This window comes from Corvus brachyrhynchos, unplaced genomic scaffold (genome assembly GCF_000691975.1).
Source record: "Corvus brachyrhynchos isolate BGI_N302 unplaced genomic scaffold, ASM69197v1 scaffold61, whole genome shotgun sequence".
In the NCBI taxonomy this organism is placed as follows: Eukaryota; Metazoa; Chordata; class Aves; order Passeriformes; family Corvidae; genus Corvus; species Corvus brachyrhynchos.
In genome coordinates, this window is record NW_008236478.1 from 4067886 (window position 1) to 4089458 (window position 21573).

The window sequence follows — 21573 nt, forward strand, 5'->3', positions numbered from 1 at the left end:
CGGGCCCCGGTGGGCTCGGCCGAGCGCTGCCCCTCTCCCGGCTCCGTCAAGCTGTCATCGGAGTCTCTCCTTCGTGGTACCTTCACCAACACGAAAAAGTGCGTCTCAGCAGTGCCACGGGAGCTTTCATCGCATTAAGAGGGATTTTTTTTCTTCCCGTGGAAGCAAAGTCAGTACTGGGATTTGTGGATCAGTGCTCTCAGGCATTTCATAAGATATTTTTAAACGGTTCCAAAGTCAGGCAACACTCAAGAGTGGAAATAACACCAGAACTTGTGCATAAGGGTGGCCCTCTGTCACAGACACCAGCCCTTCCTCCCCATTAGGAATCATGCTGCAGTTTGGCAATCTTTAAATTTTCAAACAGTTCAAAACCCCAGACCAGACCAGGGGAAGGGCTCATGTAGATTTGGACCCTAGACTCTTGGAACAAGTTTCAAATTCCAGCAGCCTTCTGTTTATCCAAGAAAGATAAACTAAGTGGCCTGCTGAATACTGCATGTGTTTTCAGGCAAGATCTGGAAAGCAGCAGGTCTTTGCTCAGAAAGGACATTAAACATCCTGTGACACTTTCCATGAGAACAAAGACAAAATGGGATCTTTTCTTACCCTTCTTGTTGCCAGACAAGAGCTGCTTGGTCCTTGTCTTTCCCCTGGGACCTTGCTGCCTTCCAGTGTTTCTATAAAGAGCAAGTGCAAAGCTCCCAGCAGCATGCAAGCAGAGCCCTTGGAGGGTGGCAGAGAAGTGTTTGCCCTGCTGGTCTTCAGGAAAAGTTCAAGCATACATGATTTGCGTGGGCATGGCAGCTTCAGGGTAGATTATTAATTGGAAAAGACTTCCCTTTCTAGGTGACTAGAGTTGCTCTGTGCCATACAGCAGCACAAGAGAGCTAGGAGAGAATGATCTTTCCCCTCCTTCTGCACACTGTGGGATGAAGCTGCACACCACCTGTGCACATCTTCCCTAATACAGGTACACCTCCTCCTGTGGCGTGTGGCCCACAGTAGTTCAAGAGAAAAGGGGCTAGGTTTTCCCCACCATGCATGTGGTTAATAAAACTTGTCCTTGAACAAAAAAAGTGCAGCTCTTACTTTCTTGTTGAGTTTTTGATTTTTTTCCCCTCATTTTTATAGTTCTTCAGTATTTTAGAAAGATTTTTAATCTTACGCGTATTAAACTGTGCTTCATGTTGGAAGATTTCCTTTGCCAAAATACACTGCTAACATAATTGCAGCAGGCTTTATTTGAACTCCTTAACACTGCAAGATAAAATTCTGAACAGGATGGTCTGAGCATTAAGCTACCAGCCAAGAGACTGGGGATCTCAAAATTGCAGCAAACTTCCTCTGCAAGTCTGGTTGGCAGCACCTCTATGACAACTCCTCATCAGCAGTGGGAATGACAGTGGATATCTGTATTGGCTACTGACATTTTGACACCTGGCTCAATGACAGGTAATGCTTTTCTGTGGTGTGGAAAGGATATTGAAGGATATTGTCAGAGCACTACAGCCCATTGTGCATTGTACATGCCAGGGAAACTCAGAGAGGCAATAATACCACTCACACCCTGCTGACCTGCCCTTGGCGCTACAACAACTTTAAAACATTTTTGTGCTATTTAATTTTTATATAAATTCATTTTAAGCACTGAAATATCAGAAGCTGGATATTGCCAAATCAAAATGCATGCCTTCATTTGGTTCTTGGATCAAAACTCTAACAGTAATAGAAATACCAGGGTTTGGGTTACACACGTGTTTTACACATTCATGACAGGCTTCTTTTTGTCACAAATTCTTCTCATGCAAGTTTCAACTGCTGACACCAGCTGGACAAACAACACAAAAGAAGTCACAAATAATGGCCTTAATCCTTCCAAAGTTGGAGGACTATGCGTGTTGCTTTCTCAAGAGCTGCAATCAACATAGGACAGGAACACATGTCCTCACCTGGAGTGCCTGACCGGGCAAAGACAACACAGTTGGGGAAGCGCTTGTTTTAGTTTGGTTCCTGTGCAAACAGCAGAACCACAAAAATAACAGAAAGTATACTACTATAGAATTCAACAGGTAAAAATAAATGTTTTTACAATTTGGAGGATGGTTAGGTGCCATGATACTGTTGATAGATGGCCTTCCTATGCAATGAGTGTTCTTAAACTGAACCTTTATGTAGAAATACCTGTTGGAAACTGAAAACCTCACTACCATCCTTCTACTGCCCTCTTCTCCCATCTGCCTGTTGCAGCCAGCCAACAGTACAGGGAAATGCTGTAATGGCATGCTCAGAGTAACATTTCCAGATCTGGTCACTAACACTTGGATCTACAACCTTTGGCATCCTATAGCCAAGGGAACACAGCTTCCCTGGCATCTCTAAAAATTAAGCCAAGGACTGAGGAAACTGTAGGTCCCTATGGTTCCTTCAGCCCCCTCTCTGCAGCTATAAGTCCAAATTTTGCCAACTCCAAGGCAAGAAGGTAAAGCACCCACCACTTGAGAGCTGAGGCTCCTTTCTGGAGGTGAAGGCAAGCTCTGTTTCTTACCAACACACAAGATTTTAGCAAGGGATCAAAAGACTGCGATAAATTCCTAAAAATATGTGGCTGTGTAAATCACGTATGTAACCTAAGATAGAAAAAAAGGGTATGTAATGGCCTCCTCACTTTTTCATGGGCACTAGCAATTCCTGGAACATAAGACCATCATTCGGCATCAGACCAAAAGATGCATTTAAAACCAGGCAGTTTCTAATGACACTCAAAACTAGATGAGGGTACGTCTTGCTACCTACTGAGTGCATCATCTTCCAGAATATTGGGAAATTTTGGCAGAAGTATCCTCTCTTTCTTGATATAAATATAGGTAAATCAATACTCAATATTAGTTGAACAAGAGGATAATTCATCCTCCTTTTACTGATTAAAAACTTCCACATTTCAAATCTCCTGCGTTGCTCCTCTTTATTCGTGTGTCATGGAAGTCCTTGGTCCAAGCACACACTGTAAGATTTTTGGACATATTTATATGCATTTATTTTACAAAGACCTGCGTTCCAGCTAGCAAGTGCAACAATTTTTCACTGGAAAACACAGATTCATCACTCCAAATGTCCTATGGAAAACACAGATTCATCACTCCAAATGTCCTATGGAAACATCATTTAACAAAACTTGGCTGCAAAAATGCAGCCAAAGATTTTTTAAAAAAAAGTCCTTATATTTCAAATGACTTGCTTTGGGCAGCCTGCTAGGTTTCCTTGCTAGCAGGCTTTTTTTGGCGGAAAAAGTGAAATGAAATGTAGACATCTTGAAATTTCCCATCAGAAGAAAAACTTAATTAGACATTGCACTTTTTCACAGCATGGAAATAATAAATTTGAATTAGTTGTACTTGGAAGCAAGCCTTTGCACAGCTATTCCAGTCTTTCTTCCATATTCACTGTGGACCAGAAGCTTGGACTACTTCAATCCATACAGAAATCTGACCCCAAGTAGGGTAACCCCAAATATAGGCTGTAATGTCACTCCAGTCTGAGGAGACCTAACCATTTCCATCGTTCTATAGTTTTTCATAGCATTATGCTTTTGTTCTTCTGGATGAAAAGTATGGCTTGCTGTGCTCTGCAGAAGAAATGGTGTTAGCAGCTCATCCTGCTCATCATCAACACCCTTGCCTGTCCCAGCTCTCAGGGAAATGCACAAGCTAAAGAAGGTTGAATTGGGGATCAAGGCCTGAAGGCAGTGCAGGTGGTCTTTATCCTATTCTCCAAATCAGCACACAAAACCAAGTAAAAGAAGATGGTAAACCACCACCAATTCTTCACACCTCCACAACACAGAAAACCAGTCATTTGACAAGAATTTGCTGTACCTCAGACAAAACTCTGGCTGGTGTTTGCTGACTGCTGGGGCTTTCAGAGAGAGTTCCTCATCCAGCCCAGGGTATGCTGTGCCTCTAGACAAGTTTTTGCTCCAGCTCACCTATAAAATACACAGCTTAACACCTAGACCTACTTTCAATTCAGCTTTTACTACCTAATTGTTGTATTTGTTGTGTTCACGGGCTGGGGGGAAAGTTTCTTTGGTTTAAACTTTAATACACTCCTTTAAATAAAATATTCTCATTGATAGTATCTACAGCAAACATTTACAGAGTTAACAAACACAGAAACTATTGTCATTCCACACAGAAAGTTACAAGCACCAAAGATTCCTGTTTTATTTGGAGATGTACCAGATTAGTCCCAGGGGCACTTATGCAACACAGAATCTTACAGATAATTTTTTTTTCACCCTATGCTTGGTGCAACATTTTTTCCCCCTCATTTGCTTGCTTTTTTCTCTCCAAGTTAAGCATGTACAGACAGAGGCCTAAACCAGAGCCAGCTAAAAGTCCATCAGAAACGATCTGCTCTGAGTAGAACAATATTTTGGTAAATATTACAACATTGATTATCCATGGCCTTGCATTTTGGTATCGGCCACGTGGCTGCAAGGCCGGCCAGGCTGCTGCGTGCCAGGGCTCTGTTTCTTCTCCCCACAGGGCAATAGTATTACCTAGCATCTCATTCCTCTAAGACTAGTGCTGCTAGCTTTATAACTGGTGACACAAACTTCATAGACAGATTTCTGATTCAAGCCTGAATAATATTTTACTAAAGTGTTTTCTTGTTTGTGTTTTTAAAAAGTTCTCTGTTGTTCTGCCTTTCTTTCTGTGTGTCCCAAAGCTCCCCTTATTGAGTTGCCAGTCATACACCACTACTTCCTAGCACAGCAGGGGAAGTGGAATGGTCAGGGACTGAAAGGGAACTGACTCTCAATTACCTTCTCTCCTCCCATGGGTCTGAAAGGCAATAGGTTAGAAAAGAAAAAGCCAGTTCTTATACTTCTGTGAATAAAAAGATTTCAATTGCCCAACAATGACCATACACAGGACAGACGAACTTCTATAGTGCCTTATGCCCATAGTCAATGGCCTCAACAGTGGTGTCAGTAACAGCTCTTCTGCTCCTAGCCTGATAAAGGGGCTTATAATTCCAGAGTTGGTGTCTTAGAACTTTATAGCAATGTACATAAAATGAAACTTTAAGCAAATTCCTGCAATGCTGTGAACCAGATGTTCACGAAAATCTCACATAGGCACTTTTATAATTGCCTTTCGGGTAGGAGAGCTGGAACAGAGAGAGACGTTGCATGACACCTTAAGAAAATCAAGCTCCAAATGGAGGGGGAAAAGACAGGAAATTGAAAAAAGAAGTCTTCTTGACTAAAACTAAGCTGACCTCTATGATTCTACCCACGAATAAAAGGTGAATTAGTCTGCAGGGTTTGGTGCCTTTTCTGCTCTTTTTTTTTTTTTTTTTTTTGATACAATTTCTTATGTGATGAGAGCAAGGAGTGGAGAGAAATTCAGTTCCTGAATGTTTTCTGCCCTAGCTGTAAAAGAGCAAGTGTGAAGTGTGTTATGGGTCAGCGAGCAGCTGAACAATCAGGAAGCAGCTTTAGCTTCCCTTGCACTGCTTTTCCCCCTCAAAGAAGAGGCAAACCAGTGATGCTTGGGGGCTGCTACACTGCATAGGCAAATCTGCTGGAGAGAAGTCTACAAACCTCCTATATTTGAAGAGAAAACTTATGTTCTAAGCTGAAAAAGAAGTGACAAACACTTGGAAATTTGGGAGCGTTTTTGGCTTATCTTGTAAATATTTCTGGATTCTTTTATGCACAGCCTTTTATAGCCAAGTGCAATATGCTGAAAGCTAGCTGGGTAACAGCATGCTCTCTGTTTAGGACATAGGAACAGCATGTTTTTGTTCACTTATTCAAATAGCAGTAGGGGTCAGGTTGCTCAAAAAACAAAACAATTCTACCAAAAGGAACTAAAAAAATTTTTAAGTACACCCAGCATTTTGTAAATCATTTAGCCAGCCATCTTTGGAAATGCTAAATTCATTTTTTCATTTAGGGGTTTTTTTTATTAATGTGCATTAGTTCACAGTTAATTTTTAAAATATAAAGAGTAAGAACAATTTTCAAAACAGGAGAGTGTTCTTACTGTTCAAATCAACACCAATAATAAGTTTTTATCTCCAGATGAAGCCTATCCAATCTTTTCAGAGGAGAAGCCTCTCACAGCTTCTCAGTTGTCTTGCCCACATTACACTACTGCATTTCACAAAACCGATGTTCACCGACCCCATTTGGTGTGCTGCCTCCATTGCCTCCTGCTGACTATCAGTATGTCAGTGGGGTAATTCCACTGGGAGGACAGAGGGGGCAGATGTAGATAACAATATCGCTATCCCAACTCAGTATAACATCTGCAGGTTGGTAATGATTTACTGCCTTACAGGAGAATTATTGCAATCGCAGCCTCCCAAATGATGAAGCTATTATAAAAGCTTGTAGGAAAGAGCATTTTGGTCAGCATGTCTTTCCTTGGGCTTGAGACATTCATTTCTTCATCCTTACTGAAACACACGTATTTCAACTTCCACCCAACCCAGCATCTGCATTAGAAATTCCTACAAGCTGAGACCAGCTGTTTTATTTTCGTGCAATTTGCTAACATATTAATGCAAAACAAATCCTCTGAACAAGTCACAGCATACCAGTGGCCACACCATCTTGTTGGCTTGAAGAACTGATATGTCTGTTGTGACAAAAGGCATTATCAAACCGGTGTCTGTCCACAATGAAACTCTGTCTTGCTCTAAGCACTGTTCCCTGACGCTTTCAAAGAAGCAAGAAAAAACGTGTATTTCCTTGCAAGGAAAAGGTCATCTCACAAAAGATTTTAAACCCAAAAAAGCCATTTGGAAAAAAAAAAAATCTAACATACTATATGAGAAAAGTGGTTAGCTGAGACCACAGCCTCATGGATGGGCATAAAAGGAAATCTCAGTAACAGGTAAACTCAACCCTGTACCTGCACCGCCAAGGCTGCTTTGGTAGAGCAGCATCTGCTCAAGGGCAACTTCTGCTTCCTATTGACACCATGATAATTTTTTGCCTTTTCTTTTATATCCTTCGTATACCTTTTTATAAGTTCTGTATTCTTAGTGCTTTTTGCCTACATTCTTGGACTTGTTTGTTCAGCTGGGAGACTAAACATTTTAGAAGCTTCATAGCTAGGGGTTAGTGTGCCCCAGACCCCAAGGTGCTCTCCAGAACACATTCTGTAAACCAAGATAGAACCATCCAGGGGAAGGTTCCTTGGGGAGGGGGGCTTACTCAAGCCTCTCACTGGGGAATCTTTGATAGATCTGCTAATTAGTAAGACCTATAATGTTATACCAGATCTTTTGGAGGTGTGCATTGTGGTGTGCATTGGGGTGCATTCGACCTGGATGTAATGCACCTAAGGATCCTTAAAATAAATACCAAGGTAAAATCCCTTTTTCCCTTTTAACCATGTTTGATTCTTGATTTTAAGACCAGGAAAAGGCATCAGTATTAAATGCCCAGATTCACTCAAACCTTTAAGTTTGAAAAGAGATGAATGGGTCACCCACCCAAAAACCTGGAAAACTATGAAGTTGTCAACTTGGAAAGACACTTCTGAAGGTGGAAGCGCCTTGATCATCACAACAAAATAAAGCAAAACCACTTAAGAACAGGGAATGACACATGCTTTTAAGTAAAGCATGATGACAGTTCATGCTGTTTACCCTCCTTCATTCCAGGTACCAAGAGGTAGCAAGACACAAACCAGACCACGGTCCTTTTCATAGCCTCCATTTAATCCCAAATTCAAAGATACCTTTTGTACTTAAAAACAGAACCCAGTAGAACTCCTCATTCGACTGGAAACAATCATGTATGTTTATTTTGTCATCAATTCAACCCCATATGGTTCTCCCACCTCTAAAGTTCTGCTGTGTCCTGCCAAAAATCACTTGCAAGTATCTTGTGACAGTCTAACGGGAACAGAAGTGCTGATAACAGTGAAACACCAGGACAGCTGCGCTGAGGTTGGAATGAACTGCAAGCACCCTACTTGTCCTAGAAGTCAGATTCTTGTACTGGCCCCTGCACCCCATGCTAGCCTTCTCTACCAAACTTGACAAAGTAAATACTCTTAGTCGTCTCTCACTCTTCATCCAGCACTACAGATTTTCCCCCAGTACCTTAGTCCAAAAATCTTACTTTAAAACACAGACCCTTCTTCCTAGGGGATGCAATTAGACTTTTTTTGTCAAAACCATTAAAAATTGGGGTTTCTTGGTGGTGGTGCAGAAAGAATAAAGAGAGTAGCATGTGATAAAAGAACAAATGTTCAAGTCCAAAAGCAGCACAGGACAAGACAATCAACAGCAATGAGTCCAATGCATTCTACTCCAACTTACCTGAGTAATTACCTTACCATGTTTCAGAAAGAGAAGCTAGGTTAACAAGGCTTGGCCTGGTAAGAGGTCTCTTTAATTTATACCAAAACAAGTATTTTCAACACATACTAAACTGCAGACTCGCTGATCTACCTTAGGGAAGGCTGCTTATTCAACCTCACCATTTCCAAAACAAAAAAGATCCAAGAATCTGGGTATTTCTAGGTTCTCATTAATACTCTTCGATAGTGCTGGAGTTGAACTTTGCCTGCACAAACTTCCAGTTTGTACCAGTTATAGTAGAGATTTATCTATGTACCTGAGCAAGGCTGTTTTCAGACTTTAGATACTTCTGGATGATGAAGTGGGGCACCTTGGGGAACCCCTTCCAACAGATGATTGTAGACAGCAACTGGATACCAAACCCAATCAGAAAAATTCAAGACAACACCAATGATCTTAGAAATGCCCCAAAGTATTCCCCTATGGCAAAAATATTGTAACAGTGCCAGAAATCAACCACACTGTCATTCATCCATTACCTTAACTATGGAGGGGGAACATGGAGAGGAAAACAAGAGCTGGGATTAGTGGAGGCAGGCAAAGTAGCAAGTTACAGTACTAGCACATCGCTATGATGGTACTGATGGGGACACAGAAAAAAGCAGTCAATTGTAGATTTCAAGGCAACAAAGAAATAGTTTTGCAGTAGGGTTTTCTCCCTCAGGAAAGGAAGAATTAAACTTACAGTGTCATTTTCCTCTAGTTCCTCCTATTTTTTGACTTTCCACAACTCTTTATACTGTTAAGTCTGCTAATATTTTTGCCAACCAGATGTACTCATTTATGTAGTATACAATTCAGAGTACTTTTTCTCATTCTTTTAACTACAGCAATTCACCTATTAAGCATTTTAAATTTCATATCAGCATTTTTAAGGTAAAGTTTTATTTTGTGCTTCTCCTAGAATTGTGATCAACTTACCTGACAGTCCCTAGAATCTTACAGCTAACTTCAGGGCTACCACAATTGTGCTTTTCTTCAACCACACAGCCTCAATTTGTGCATCTTTAAAGTCCTTATATATCTCTGAATTGCTTGCTAGGGTTTTTTTGAATGTGTGTGGGTTTTTTGCTTTGCTGGGGGTTTTTTTTTGTTTGGGTTTTTTGGTTGTTGTTTTGGGGTGTTTTGTTTGTTTTTGTTTTGTTTGGGGTTTTTTTGTTGTTCTTTTTTTTTTTTTTTTTGAAGTAAAGGATTTTAATCTTAAAAGAACTGCTATTTCTTATTTGTTTACTTAACGTTACAGTCTTCTTTCACATAAGTTCAAATGTGAAGAATTCAAGAACACCTAGGTGACAGACATTCCCATATCAAATTCCCTTCAAAAAAAGACAATGGAGAAAACGACAGGATCTTTCTCTGAAACAAACCAACCAAGCAGTTACATGGCTGATGTTGTGCTTCCCTCTACTGTTTATCAGAAGCAGCACAGTTACCCTCTTAACATTCTGAAGTTTTCCTTAAGAAAAAACAGTGTACAAATGAATCTTCATTCACAGGCAAAACTTAGCCAATAACCTAAATCAAAGGGTTTTTTTTCTTTATTAAAAAAATAAAGGCACTGAGCAGAACCATCTGCACTTATCTCAAGTTCAATATTACAGAAAATATCAACTTCCACACACTAATATCTCAGCTTTTGGTTTACAGTCCTTTAAAGTCAACTTCAAGCAGGAGAAAGGCTTCAAAGACTAAAGCTTTGTAATGAAGACTAAAAACATGTCAAGAACCAAACAATTATCATGGAAGTAAGTAGTCATATATGTCACAAAAAAAAGTATTACATACGTCACATCATTGCTTCCAAGAAATGAATTCCACAGATACATTAAAACTGTCAAAACAGTAGTGGTCTTTATTTCCATCAGACAAGTTAACACTTCAGTTCATTTTACCATCTTTCAACATTTGGGAGATATCTAAGTTAATGACTTAAAAAAGTGAAATAAGTCCCCTTCCAAAAATATACTGAATTTTATACTGTCCCTCTTATGAGTCATTTACATTATGTGACATCACATATAGTCTTGCAAGACAAAATAATTTATGAACTGTTTTTCAGCCTCTCATTTGTGAGCCCTCAAGGTGTCTACAGAAAGCAAGTTTATACATGCTCTGCAGCAAGCTAAGTACATAGATTTCAAAGGGATCTCAATTCAACTTGGAAAAAAAAAAATCTAGAGAGGTCCACAAATCAGAAAAGGTAGAAAATACTGTATTGGAATAAACACTCAAATTTTAGTGTCCTGGAGGGAAAGTTAACACTAGTTTAAAAACAGAAAAGACTTTAGTCAGTATATTTCTAATTTTAGTAATTGGGCTTTTAATAATGCTGTTATCAGTTGTTTTCAATTATGAACAAGTTAAAACTCGCAGATTACAGAAAAATAAGTGAAAACAATCTCCCTTTGTCATCTAATACCAAGTGTGAATAACATCTTTACTACAGAACTCTTCATGTTGATCAGATGTTTTCATCAGAAACAGATTTTCATTTTAGTGTCAGTTGAATAATTAAAACTTTAGTTCACATCTTGTTTAAAATTTTTATTATAGAGAAGAATCAGTCCTGCAAAACCAGCTGGCAGTCTCTTCCTGTTGCAATTTATGACTACTGAAAAATCACAGTCTTAAACCCCCTGCTATTACCAAGCTTCCTCACAGTCCTTTGAAGAAACTCGTTTAGCCACAGAATGGTTTGCAAATTTTTTTTTTTTGGGGGGGCAGACAGATGTTAAATAAAAAAGTGTCTCATCTCATGAGGAAAGAAAAGGCAAAAAAATAAATGACTAGTTTTCACAGTAAAATGCATCAGCTTTGTAGTTTCATTTGAAACCAAGAACAAATCATGAAACGTCATGAAAATAAGATTAAAAAATCTCCTAGAGTGATTACTAAATGAAATTAAAATTACCACACTAATCAGTAAACCCCAGAAGAAAAGCAGATGCCTCATATCACAGGTCCAACATTAAACAGTATCAATTTTTTAAAATAAATTCATAAAATTTGTATGTTTGGCCACTTTGCACATTTTTCCCCTAAAAAATACAGTGTACAGAAAAAAAATCTCGTAATTCCCAGTATGAATTCTGAAGTATAAGGTCAAAACCCAGAAATTAAAGATCAGCTAAAAGGATTTTAAATTATTTACAAATCCAGCAGGTAGAACTACTGTAATGGCTTCATTTCCATCCTTGTAGTGGCTTTCACTCTTATCCAGCAGCATCTGCAGTAGGAATCTCTTCAGACAGCTTCATCACTGATCATCTGTCATTTTAAGCATTTCTAGAAGAGCCCCAACAGCTCCAAAATAACCCTTTGAACAAAGGCAAAAGAAAACCAAAACAAATCAAATTCCAAAATAAGACATAAGCATGAACACAAACTTTTCAGTTCTGTTAAAGCAACGAAAGGAGTATCGGCCCTACCAAATATTTGCTCTGGCTAAAATACAATTTAGTAAGATCTTCTTTAGGTAGAAGAAAGGGCCTGATACTGGAAAAAGTCTTACATACTTCTCCAAAATTATATAAAAAAAAAGAAATTACAGAACCATAATACTGATGCTGTACTGAGGCAGGGAAGTTTCCATGATGGACCTGTCCATCTGAAGCAAGAATTATGCTTGCAAAAATTAATTATACTTGGGGTTTTCATATACCAGCCCACACAAATGAACGTTGCTGGCATCAGGGTCAGAAAGCAAATATGAGAAATGGGCAATGTTTAACAACACACACCACAAGATTAGCAATCAACCCAAGGAGTTAACAAGTAATATTTTCAAATGAATTTGTAAACTAAATAGCATTTATGCAGAACTTAGCTTGTGCATTCAATTCAAAGCAATGGCATTTGTCCCCTTTCAAGTTCACCAAATAAAGAACTACAAGAATTTTGTACTTACAAATAGAAGTATAAGTTCAACATATATTTCCTCACCTCATGTTCCAAAAACAGAGCTTTTAGCTGTCCCTTGGACCAATAATCCATAGCATATGCTAGCACCTTCATAGAAATCATATTAATTCTGAGAAAGTTGCCAACAAACACCACCTTGTCGATGTTCTGTAAAATTGAATTTGAAAAACAGACGAGAAAAATTATATTCAGCTAAATTATTTCCCTCATTCAACATGTACCTCTGCCCCTACTATGAAGTTAAATGGGAGTTTTAGGTTACATTTAAATACTTCAGACTGAAAAGTCAAAAAATATTGCAGTTACTGACCGCTAAGTAAGAGACGCTGCAAGAGCAGGGAGGTGCAGAGTTTTATTCCAAAGAAAATGAGAGGCTATTATCATAGATGATCAATATTTCCTTAAAATACTGAATAAATATCAGGACCTTCCCAACGTGACTCAAATTATGAGTGTTTTGATGGTGGCTTTGGTTTTTTTAATTGTATATGGCTGCACTGAAGACATCTTTACCCCCTGCATGGTAAATGAAGCAACTTTCTAGAGATCGCTTTGATTATTAAGTCCAGATGGAGAACTTCTGAAGGGTATCTGACAAGGATTATGTTATAGATGGGAAGAAGCATCTTTCATTATCTATTATCAGGACTGTGATTGCATTTTCAAAAAGCAAGTGAAATGGAGCTGACATAATACTTGACATGTATGGCATTCCTTTGTTTCAAAGCTCATTTGAACTCAGGTTTCATTCAGGCAATTAAGATTTTTTGAACCATCAGCACTAGGCTGCCAATGAGAAAGCCACAGACTATCCTTACTTGTATGTACATCACTGCAGTGAGCAGTGGCTCTGTGTGGTGTTTAAACAATGCCCATAACTATCTCACCAAGCCCAATTCTGCCTGTTATACACAAAACTGCACTTGCATTTTGCGTTAGTGTACCAGATGATGTTGACCAGACACTAGAACTGGTCTAGAAGATTCAGTAGGAGGCCACATCCTGGAGACAAAAGCTTTTACAGGAGTCCTGAAGAGCCCTAGAACGGCTATCTTCAAGAGTCTTCCACAGAAGATTGCCAGAAAAGCTGCATAAAGGCTAGAGTTAGCAAGGGCTACCCCTCTGCATTGATCCAGCTCTATAAAGCCCAACAGCTGGCTCTGCAGCAATTCCTGTGCTACAGCCACAGCTGTGCCGTGTCCCGGACTGCGCCGGTGACACAGCCCAGGGAACATCCTCACTGGAACACTCGGTGCTGGACAGAGCCGATCCCCACACGCCGTAAGTCATTCATCCAGTCTGCTGCCTGAGGGACATGCCTGACTGCCCTCAAGCCAAACACAGCAACACAAACTTTACTGAAATAGTTTAGCTTCAGTCACCTGTCTCCTTAGGCTCTGCAGCCACACCACCATGCATTCATACTCATTCCTAGGAATTTATGACTGAAAATAAGAACTTCTTAAATTTCAAAAGGCTGCTATGGAACACGGCCAAGAGCACCTTGCATCCTTGGATAAGGCAGTTTTGTCTCTGAAGTAACTCGGGACAAAGGAAGGACAAATATGCAACTAATTAATTTCCTTTAATGCCATTTCATAAAATTGATTAGAATCTACATTTCAGTTTCACATGCATATGATTTTTTCTGAATATAAAAATGTTACCAGAAGCAATACCTAATGCAGAGTATATTGAATCTAAAAGTACTAGTCATATCTAAGTAGAATAACAGTGCATATCAACATGCAAGTTTCATATCAATTTTGTTTTCCGACATTCCTTGAGTTGACAAGGTTAAAAATTGTATTGATAATATCAAGTTTCCTAGATTTTCTGAACTGAACTAAAAACAAGTTTAGCATATTTCAGAAGTTGAAATGCTACTCTTAAGGGAGTCTTGTCAATGTCCACTGCTGAAACTTTCAAAGCTGAAAGACAGGAATCTTAAACTGATGAAGAGATGGTGGTGACATGCTTACTTAAGCTAATCAAATTACAACATCCTGGAAAAGACATGCACTCTTTCACTCTGTGGGGTCTCATTAAATTGTTCAACTACCCTGCAGCAGAAAGCTGCAGTATACCTTCAATACAGAATATTCACATATCTGCCAATATAATTGAATAGGGAAATCTAAATCAATAACACAGTAAAAAACCCTGCACATACTTTTGCAAGGCAGCTTGTTCAGATGCAAAATTACATGTTCTGCAAGTAAGGAAAGTATAAACCAGGAGATTGGTTTCCTTTATGCACTTCTGCTGTGCCTAGGACAGGCCATTTCAAAGGGTCTGTGGCCAAATGGTTCCAGACTACGGAATTTTTCTACCCCACTGCCAACTTTGTGCAAGCAAATTTGCTTTGAAGTTCTGCAGACAGAATATTTCATTTATCCCCCAGCCTCATTTTTTCCTGCACATATGCAAGTCATTTTCAACATAATATTAAAGCTGCAATCATTGGGAAAAACTTATCAAAAGTCATGCTTCAGGGCATAAATTGATTCTGTCAACCTAAAAGTGAGCTTTACCATAACCCTAATCTAATACATACAAGCTCCACAAAAGAATATGATATTCAACTGTTTATTAAGCTCTTACTCAGTGATTTGATTCATCAAGCTTGCTCTAAGTCAGAGCTATGTCTCCCAAAGGCAATTTAGTGTCTAGATTACTTAGCAGAATTATAGCATTAGTTTTTTTTCCCAAGAGCAAGCTATCTGAAGATTAGTTTACTTTTTACTTAGCAGAATTACAGCATTAGTTTTTTTTCCCCAAGAGCAAGCTATCTGAAGATTAGTTTACTTAAAATGATACTGCATGTTTGATTTTTCTTTTTAATAGTATGTAAAGTGACTAAATGAAGTTTTCATTCCTTAGAACTACAAAATAATTTACTTCAAATGTTGGAGAAATTCTACTTTGACACTGTGAAATGAAGATTATTTAACACATCAATCCACATTCCTCCACAAGATTCTATGGATCACATCCAATTCTTAAGTAAGCCTGCCCCCAGAACAAAGATGTTAGGAACTTTCTCACAATGACTCAGAAGCATTAGTTTCATTAGCAGCCTATCTCCTCCTCTGAATGCACCGCATGTGGTTCCCTGCTGCAACTCTCTATGCTTTGATAGCCCTGTACAATGCTGCTTGAACTCCATGCCACAAGGCAACACTGTAAAGAAGCTGAAAGCAAAGAGAACACTGAAAGAGAATCATCCTGATCAAAAGAGTGGAATTGCCCAGAAAAAAAGAAATATGCATGCCTGTAGCCACTTTTCACAACGAAGGAAGGTTATCAGTGGCATTTGATAGGGGCATACACTACAACTCGTGCTGTTCAATATATTTTAAAAGTCCTCTAGAGAGGAATATGAGAAAAAAACATAAAAATGGCATAGAAAATCAAAAGAGAATAAAAAATTAACAGCATAGCAATGCTGAAGACACATCCTGTGACTGAGGAAAAAATAGCAGGTGAAGTTCAAATCAAAAAAGTGAAATGACACAACTAAAATGGGAAAGAGAGACACTTGATTATGCAGACACAATGACAGGCTCCAAATCAGCCACTTTAAGATGATATCATGGAGGGACTGTTGATCATTTCTTAGAAATGAGTTCCATGCTCACAAAAATGAAATATTATGAACTGTGAGTAAAGGAACTCTGAACACAAAATTTATCAATATACCATCACATAAATTCATTGAGCATCCACACTCTGAATACCATATGAAGATCTGATAATTCAATCTTAAAATTACAACCATAAAAAGACTGAAAAGACAAAACGAAGCAGTGCAAAAAGAGTGTCTTCTCTTTTTTTAGGAAAGGAGACTAAGTACTAGGACCTCCTGTCTTGGAAAGAACAAGAGGGAGATGTGGCAAAGGTTTATTAAAAATCAAATTGAAACCTACACCCACCAAAAGTACTAGCAATTAATTATTTACTGTTTCTCATAAAGCCATAAGCTAGATGAGACCCATTAAAGTAATTAGATGGCAGTTGGGTGAGTTTCTTGGGTTTGTTTTGTTGGCAGTTTTTTTGGCTCTGTGTGTGTGTGTTGTTGATGAAAAATATAGAAGAAGCAGCAATTTCTTCTACCAACAGAATGCTGTGCAGGTAAAACACCTGTAAATTTTTTTTTTTTTTTAAACTTGATATAAATTCATTATCTGCTCAGAGCCGATAAAAGGTACTAGTTACCACGTAATACTAAAGGATGCAATCTGCAGATAAAAACAAGGGCCTAAATTTTTGGGTTTGTGGTGGGGATTTTTGCATTTGTTTTTTCTTTTTTAACTGCTGGAAGCTGTAGTGTATGGATGGAACATCCATCCATATTTATCATGCCTAACAAAAAGATTGTAATAAGCATCTGATAGGAGTTTGAGGCAGGGAAATGAGCTACATTTTTCTTCTTTCTGACACAATGCAATGGAACTTACATCTACCCAAACATTTAAAACAATACACAATTTGAACCCATCCTGCTATGGAAACAATCCAAGTAAAATAGTATTAAAAATAAATTATGCCATGCTATAGTAAAATCTGTACATAACTACAAAGTAACAGAGATAATTAGTATTACAAACATTTTAATATCTAATGTATTACAGCTTGAGAACAACTGAACACTCCAGGCTGAAGCTCAATGCCTCAAAGACATCTTTACACTCAATTTTTCTCCCCTCTCCCCTAGCTTTGAAGCTCAAACAGCCTTACATTTTGCATCAAAGCATACACATAACACATCACAAGAGTTATGACATTACATTAAACATATGCATATTTACCAAGGCCAGTGACACACCTACTATGCCAGCAATTTGCATTTTTGCATCCTGATAATCTCCCTATGTTGTTTCTAAAGGTTTTAAGCTCATGGTAAATAACTTACCTCATTCAATGCACACATGCGAGCAATAGAACCTATGTTGTTGGTGATGGTGACCAAAGTAGCTCTGGCCAAGTCCTCTTTACTGATGGAATCTCTCTTTTCTTTACTCATCATATGACCAAAGCTGTGTGAGGAAGATCATGTCTTTTAATATGAGATATTTAGGAGTGATAAAAGCCCATAAAATTTTACCGTTTAGCAAGCTTTGCTTGGATTTGATATCCATTCATTTGTGACAGATTTGAAATGTGAAAAAGGATCTCACTACAAAGGCAGAACAATGAGTAAGGACACTTCCAAAATAACTGCAATTTAAATAGAAGCAAACTACATCAGGCATTACTTACACCTGTTTAAAAAAAAAAAAAGAGCAAGAAGTAGGTGAGAGATCTAAGGACAAACCCCATGATACATCCAGAGACATTCCCACATGGACACAGTGCATAGTCCAGGGATTACGCACGCAGTTTAGCGTGTACAGGAAGTTTCCTAAGGGACTCCTTACAAACAGCTCAATTAACACATACCTTGATGCTACAGCAGATCCTTGAAGGCCAAAGCGCTCATAGTCTCCTCCATAAATATCTTTCACCAGCTTATCCACATTGGTGCTGTCTCCTTTTGCAGCCATTTCCAGCGCTTCTTCAAATGTCTCGCAGCCAGTGAGCAAACAGCACAGGCCCAGGAACGTTCCTCCTCCAAGGCTAGAAAAGCACATTCCCTTCAGACCAGCAGCTTGAACCAGCTTTTACCACAACTCTTTAGACTGCAATTTACAACATGCTGTACACAGGTGCCAACTGTATCTAGCAACTCCTCCCTCAGAGGAGTTGACACAGACACCGTACATTGAGTTTCTATTTAACACAAGTGTCATCCAGTGTGGTTTTAACTGACCTAGACTTGAGTCTTTAATACTTAAATAGGAGAAATTATACTCAAGGGTTAGCTAAAAATAAGGTCCAATCCAACATCACAGATACCACTTCCCTATTCGTAGCACTCTAACAAGTTTTCTGCACAAGAATAATTAGCCAGCAGAGCACTCAAATAAGCGAGAAAAGAATGAACAGTGAACAAAGGTAAAGCTATACAGGGCTGGCAGCCAAGACAGATCTTGTCCCCCTAGTCAGTGGCAGGAAGCAGTCTGGTTGGCTCCTTTTCAAAGCAAGCCCAGCATCAGTCCCGAATGTTCTTTCCCTGCAAGAACTCTGAGCGAGGAGCACTCACTTGAATATTTTGTAAAGGCTCAAGTACAATATTTACTGACTACATAAATTTATCAGGGAGTATTTAACTGTGCATAATATGTTGCTAACTCATTAAAGTTCTACTTTGGACTTTTCAGTCTTATAGACATGAACTTCAACTTACTAACCTCTACATCCTTCCTCATTCTTTCTTGGCCACTGACAAAGTTCACTTATTTGCAGTGACTGCAGTCACAGCAACTGGAGCCACTGCAAACAAGAGGATCAGTGAGAAACCACACTTGGACTGCATGAAAAAGCACAGGAGGTCAGATAGGAACACTGTTTAGTCCATGCTCCTGGATTACTGGGTAAGTTTTTCAGAACACATCTCATAGCACTGTAATAGACAGTATCTGAACAGAAGAAAGCTCTGCACACCAGCCACAAGATAGTATTGATTTCATCATCTATAACAAGTCAACAAACCACTGCAGTCATGTTTTTCCTTCCATAGTGGGAAGGATTAGAAGCACGCCTATTGATGACAAATCTCTGTGCTTGAAAAAGACCCAGAACTGCAGGAAATCCAATGTCCTCCATAGAACTTGTGTCCATCTGTACTGTCTTAAGAAAAATAGCTCATGGCTACCATTGTGGCAAAGATATGCCCTAGGTCAGGCAATAGAAGACATATATACAAGTCATGTGCAGTATACAGGAGAAACTTTAACATGTACCATAGAACAGAATGCAGGGGGAGAGAAGATTCATTTGCTGGGACAGCTTTGTTTTGGTAATTCACAGCAAAAGATGGGAAACAGGTAAGAACACCAACAAGAGACTAAGGCAGGTCTAAAGTTGAACAGATCAATGACTTCCCTGATGTAGATCTCCTCTCTGAAGGAATCCAAGGATATTTTCAGCCTTGCTACTGGCAGGCTTTTAAAAGAAATGGGAAGACATACACAGTTTGGGGCTGTAGCTACTGATCACACAGTCCAATTTCCACCTGCTCGACTGTGAAGGCGAAAAGAAAACAATTAAAAGAAACAAAAGTAAATTCACCTGGATCCTGTAACTCTTTTATAATTGTCCTTAGAATACACAGCTAGGATGCTGACCCCTGAGCCGATGTTAACCAGCAGCATAGGATATGGATTATCAAGGCAGTAAGGCTTTTTCTGGCACTGTTCAGGATCTGTAGGATTTTCAAAATAATAGCACTCTGGTTGGCCATTGAAACCAACAGAATCAACATAAAGGAGGCCCTGGATCAAACAGTCCAATTCATCCAGTTTACAGAGCTGTAGATCAGCCATCTGTAAAAGAACAAGAAATTAATAAACACACATTTCCTAGTATAATACAACACTGAGAAGGACAAAAGGCTCCACTGAAGCACTTTAATCACTTTAATAGTAACACATTATGCTATTTAAGCAGTACAAAGATCTAAGCATGAAGTCTGAAATAAAAGTTCACTATCTGCCTGTCAACAGGTACCTCACAAAACAAGGATGTGCTATGCAGTAATGCCATCTAGCTCCTTTGCCTTTGAGACATTCTGGGCTCTGCAAGCAGGAACTATGTCTTCCCCTCAGTATTCTGAAGCAATAAATTTCTTTCCCCTCATTCCCAATCCAAGAGGAGCCATATTCTGCAGCTTTTGGGTAGTATCTGACATATGCCTACACGGCAGCATTCCTCAGGATGCAAAGTACTTTAGCTCATCATCCAACTGTATTTCCCAACAATTTAATGAAATTTTCAATAGAAACGTGATGATATGCACATTATGTTAGCATGCACTAAATATACAGTGGACCTTTTTTTTTTTAGTATATGTCACCAGTTAATCTGATTATTTTTTTAAATTACAATGAGCACTTTAAAATGCCTCCTGAAAAATAGAGGCATAACCCCTGTTTGGTGAAAAACCATATAAAACGTCCAAACAAAAAGACTGTCAGGCCCATGCCCGCAGCAGAATATCACTTTAAGAAAAGGCAGACAACGAGTAACAGAAGCTGACAAAAGACATTCCCTCTGCGATCTCGCAGGTCACCATGACTGTACTCCAACAGACATGTCTACTTGCCATAGCATTCTATTCACTAGAATTAGAAATCACATCCCTTTCTCAAAACAGGATACACTGACCAACTGTAGAAAGTTTCCTTTTCATTTTTAGGTAGAAGAGAGGGTGAAAAAACCTGTAAGGTCGTCCAGACCCTGAGGTCATTTTCATCCTCACACATGCAAAGCAGGTCACGTCTAACTCTACTTTCTAGCAAAAAAAAAAAAAGCAACGGAGTATAATGGAGTTATACACAGCTGGTTCTCCAGCATTTGCATACTGCAGGATGTTTTTATAATAGCTAATGGAGCAGATTTACATGGGTAACTATGTCCTATTTTTAATTCTGGAAGCTATATTAAGTCACTATAAAGAGGGAAGATATTTCTGTGGAACAGGCACGGTCAATAGGTTACATTCTTTTAAGCTATTTAAATCTCCCCTGTTAAAGTCTTTGCTCTATTTGTACACAGCTCTAACTTGGCACAACTGAAAGCCATCCCACTCATTGGGTCCGTCCTTTTGTTTTATTTGCCACTCCTCAAATCCTGTAACCAGGGAAAAGAAATAAGACCAAAAGAACCCCAAATCAGCAGTCTCAAAGACCTCAATACAATCCAGTTATTCACAGGACAAGTGAGAGAGATGGAGATCATTTCTCCTTGTTTCTGTATTTCCTCCTGCAACTTTTGCAATCCCTTCATATTTTTTTCTTGGCTACCACATAGGTACACAAATTTAAATTAGAGAAATGCATCATAAAAGACTTGAACAATGCATTTAGCTAGCAAATACAAAGAATAAGCAAAATTCATGAGAAAAAGTTTTTCAAGAAATGCTACAGAATTCTTAAGGCTACTTTGCAAATATCTTGGATTTAATCAATTTCTTACCATTAGACCGAGGAAAAGCTCCAAGATGTACACAATACAAGCTATCAACATAATAAACCCTTCATGCACTCTTTATCACAATGACCATTGCATTGAGTCCACTAAGTCATCACTCTTTACATGATTTATTTAGTTCAACAAACATTGCACATACCTAGATGACATAAGGAAATATTCTATACT

The 21573-nt window shown here is 38.8% G+C and overlaps 2 protein-coding genes across 19 annotated transcripts in view; both read right to left on the bottom strand.

Moving 5' to 3' along the window:
- The window catches only part of SLC16A12 (solute carrier family 16 member 12), a 34964-nt gene extending 34221 nt beyond the window's left edge, over window positions 1–743 (bottom strand). Inside the window, exon 1 of the mRNA XM_017726012.1 lies at window positions 610–743. The gene's annotated coding sequence lies outside the window, so the exon portion shown is untranslated. The remainder of the gene's footprint in view (window positions 1–609) is intronic.
- Window positions 744–10212: 9469 nt separating this feature from the next.
- Window positions 10213–21573, bottom strand: part of PANK1 (pantothenate kinase 1) — a 43593-nt gene continuing 32232 nt past the window's right edge. For 17 of the 18 annotated variants that reach the window (XM_017726020.1, XM_017726027.1, XM_017726019.1 and 14 more), the window contains 5 exons: window positions 19486–19739; window positions 17755–17931; window positions 17228–17351; window positions 12334–12459; window positions 10213–11707 (listed from right to left, as the gene is read on the bottom strand). In XM_017726020.1, coding sequence (XP_017581509.1) covers window positions 11648–11707; window positions 12334–12459; window positions 17228–17351; window positions 17755–17931; window positions 19486–19739 — 741 coding nt within the window. In that variant the 3' untranslated portion in view covers window positions 10213–11647. The remainder of the gene's footprint in view (window positions 11708–12333; window positions 12460–17227; window positions 17352–17754; window positions 17932–19485; window positions 19740–21573) is intronic. The other variant, XM_017726035.1, reaches the window with a different exon arrangement.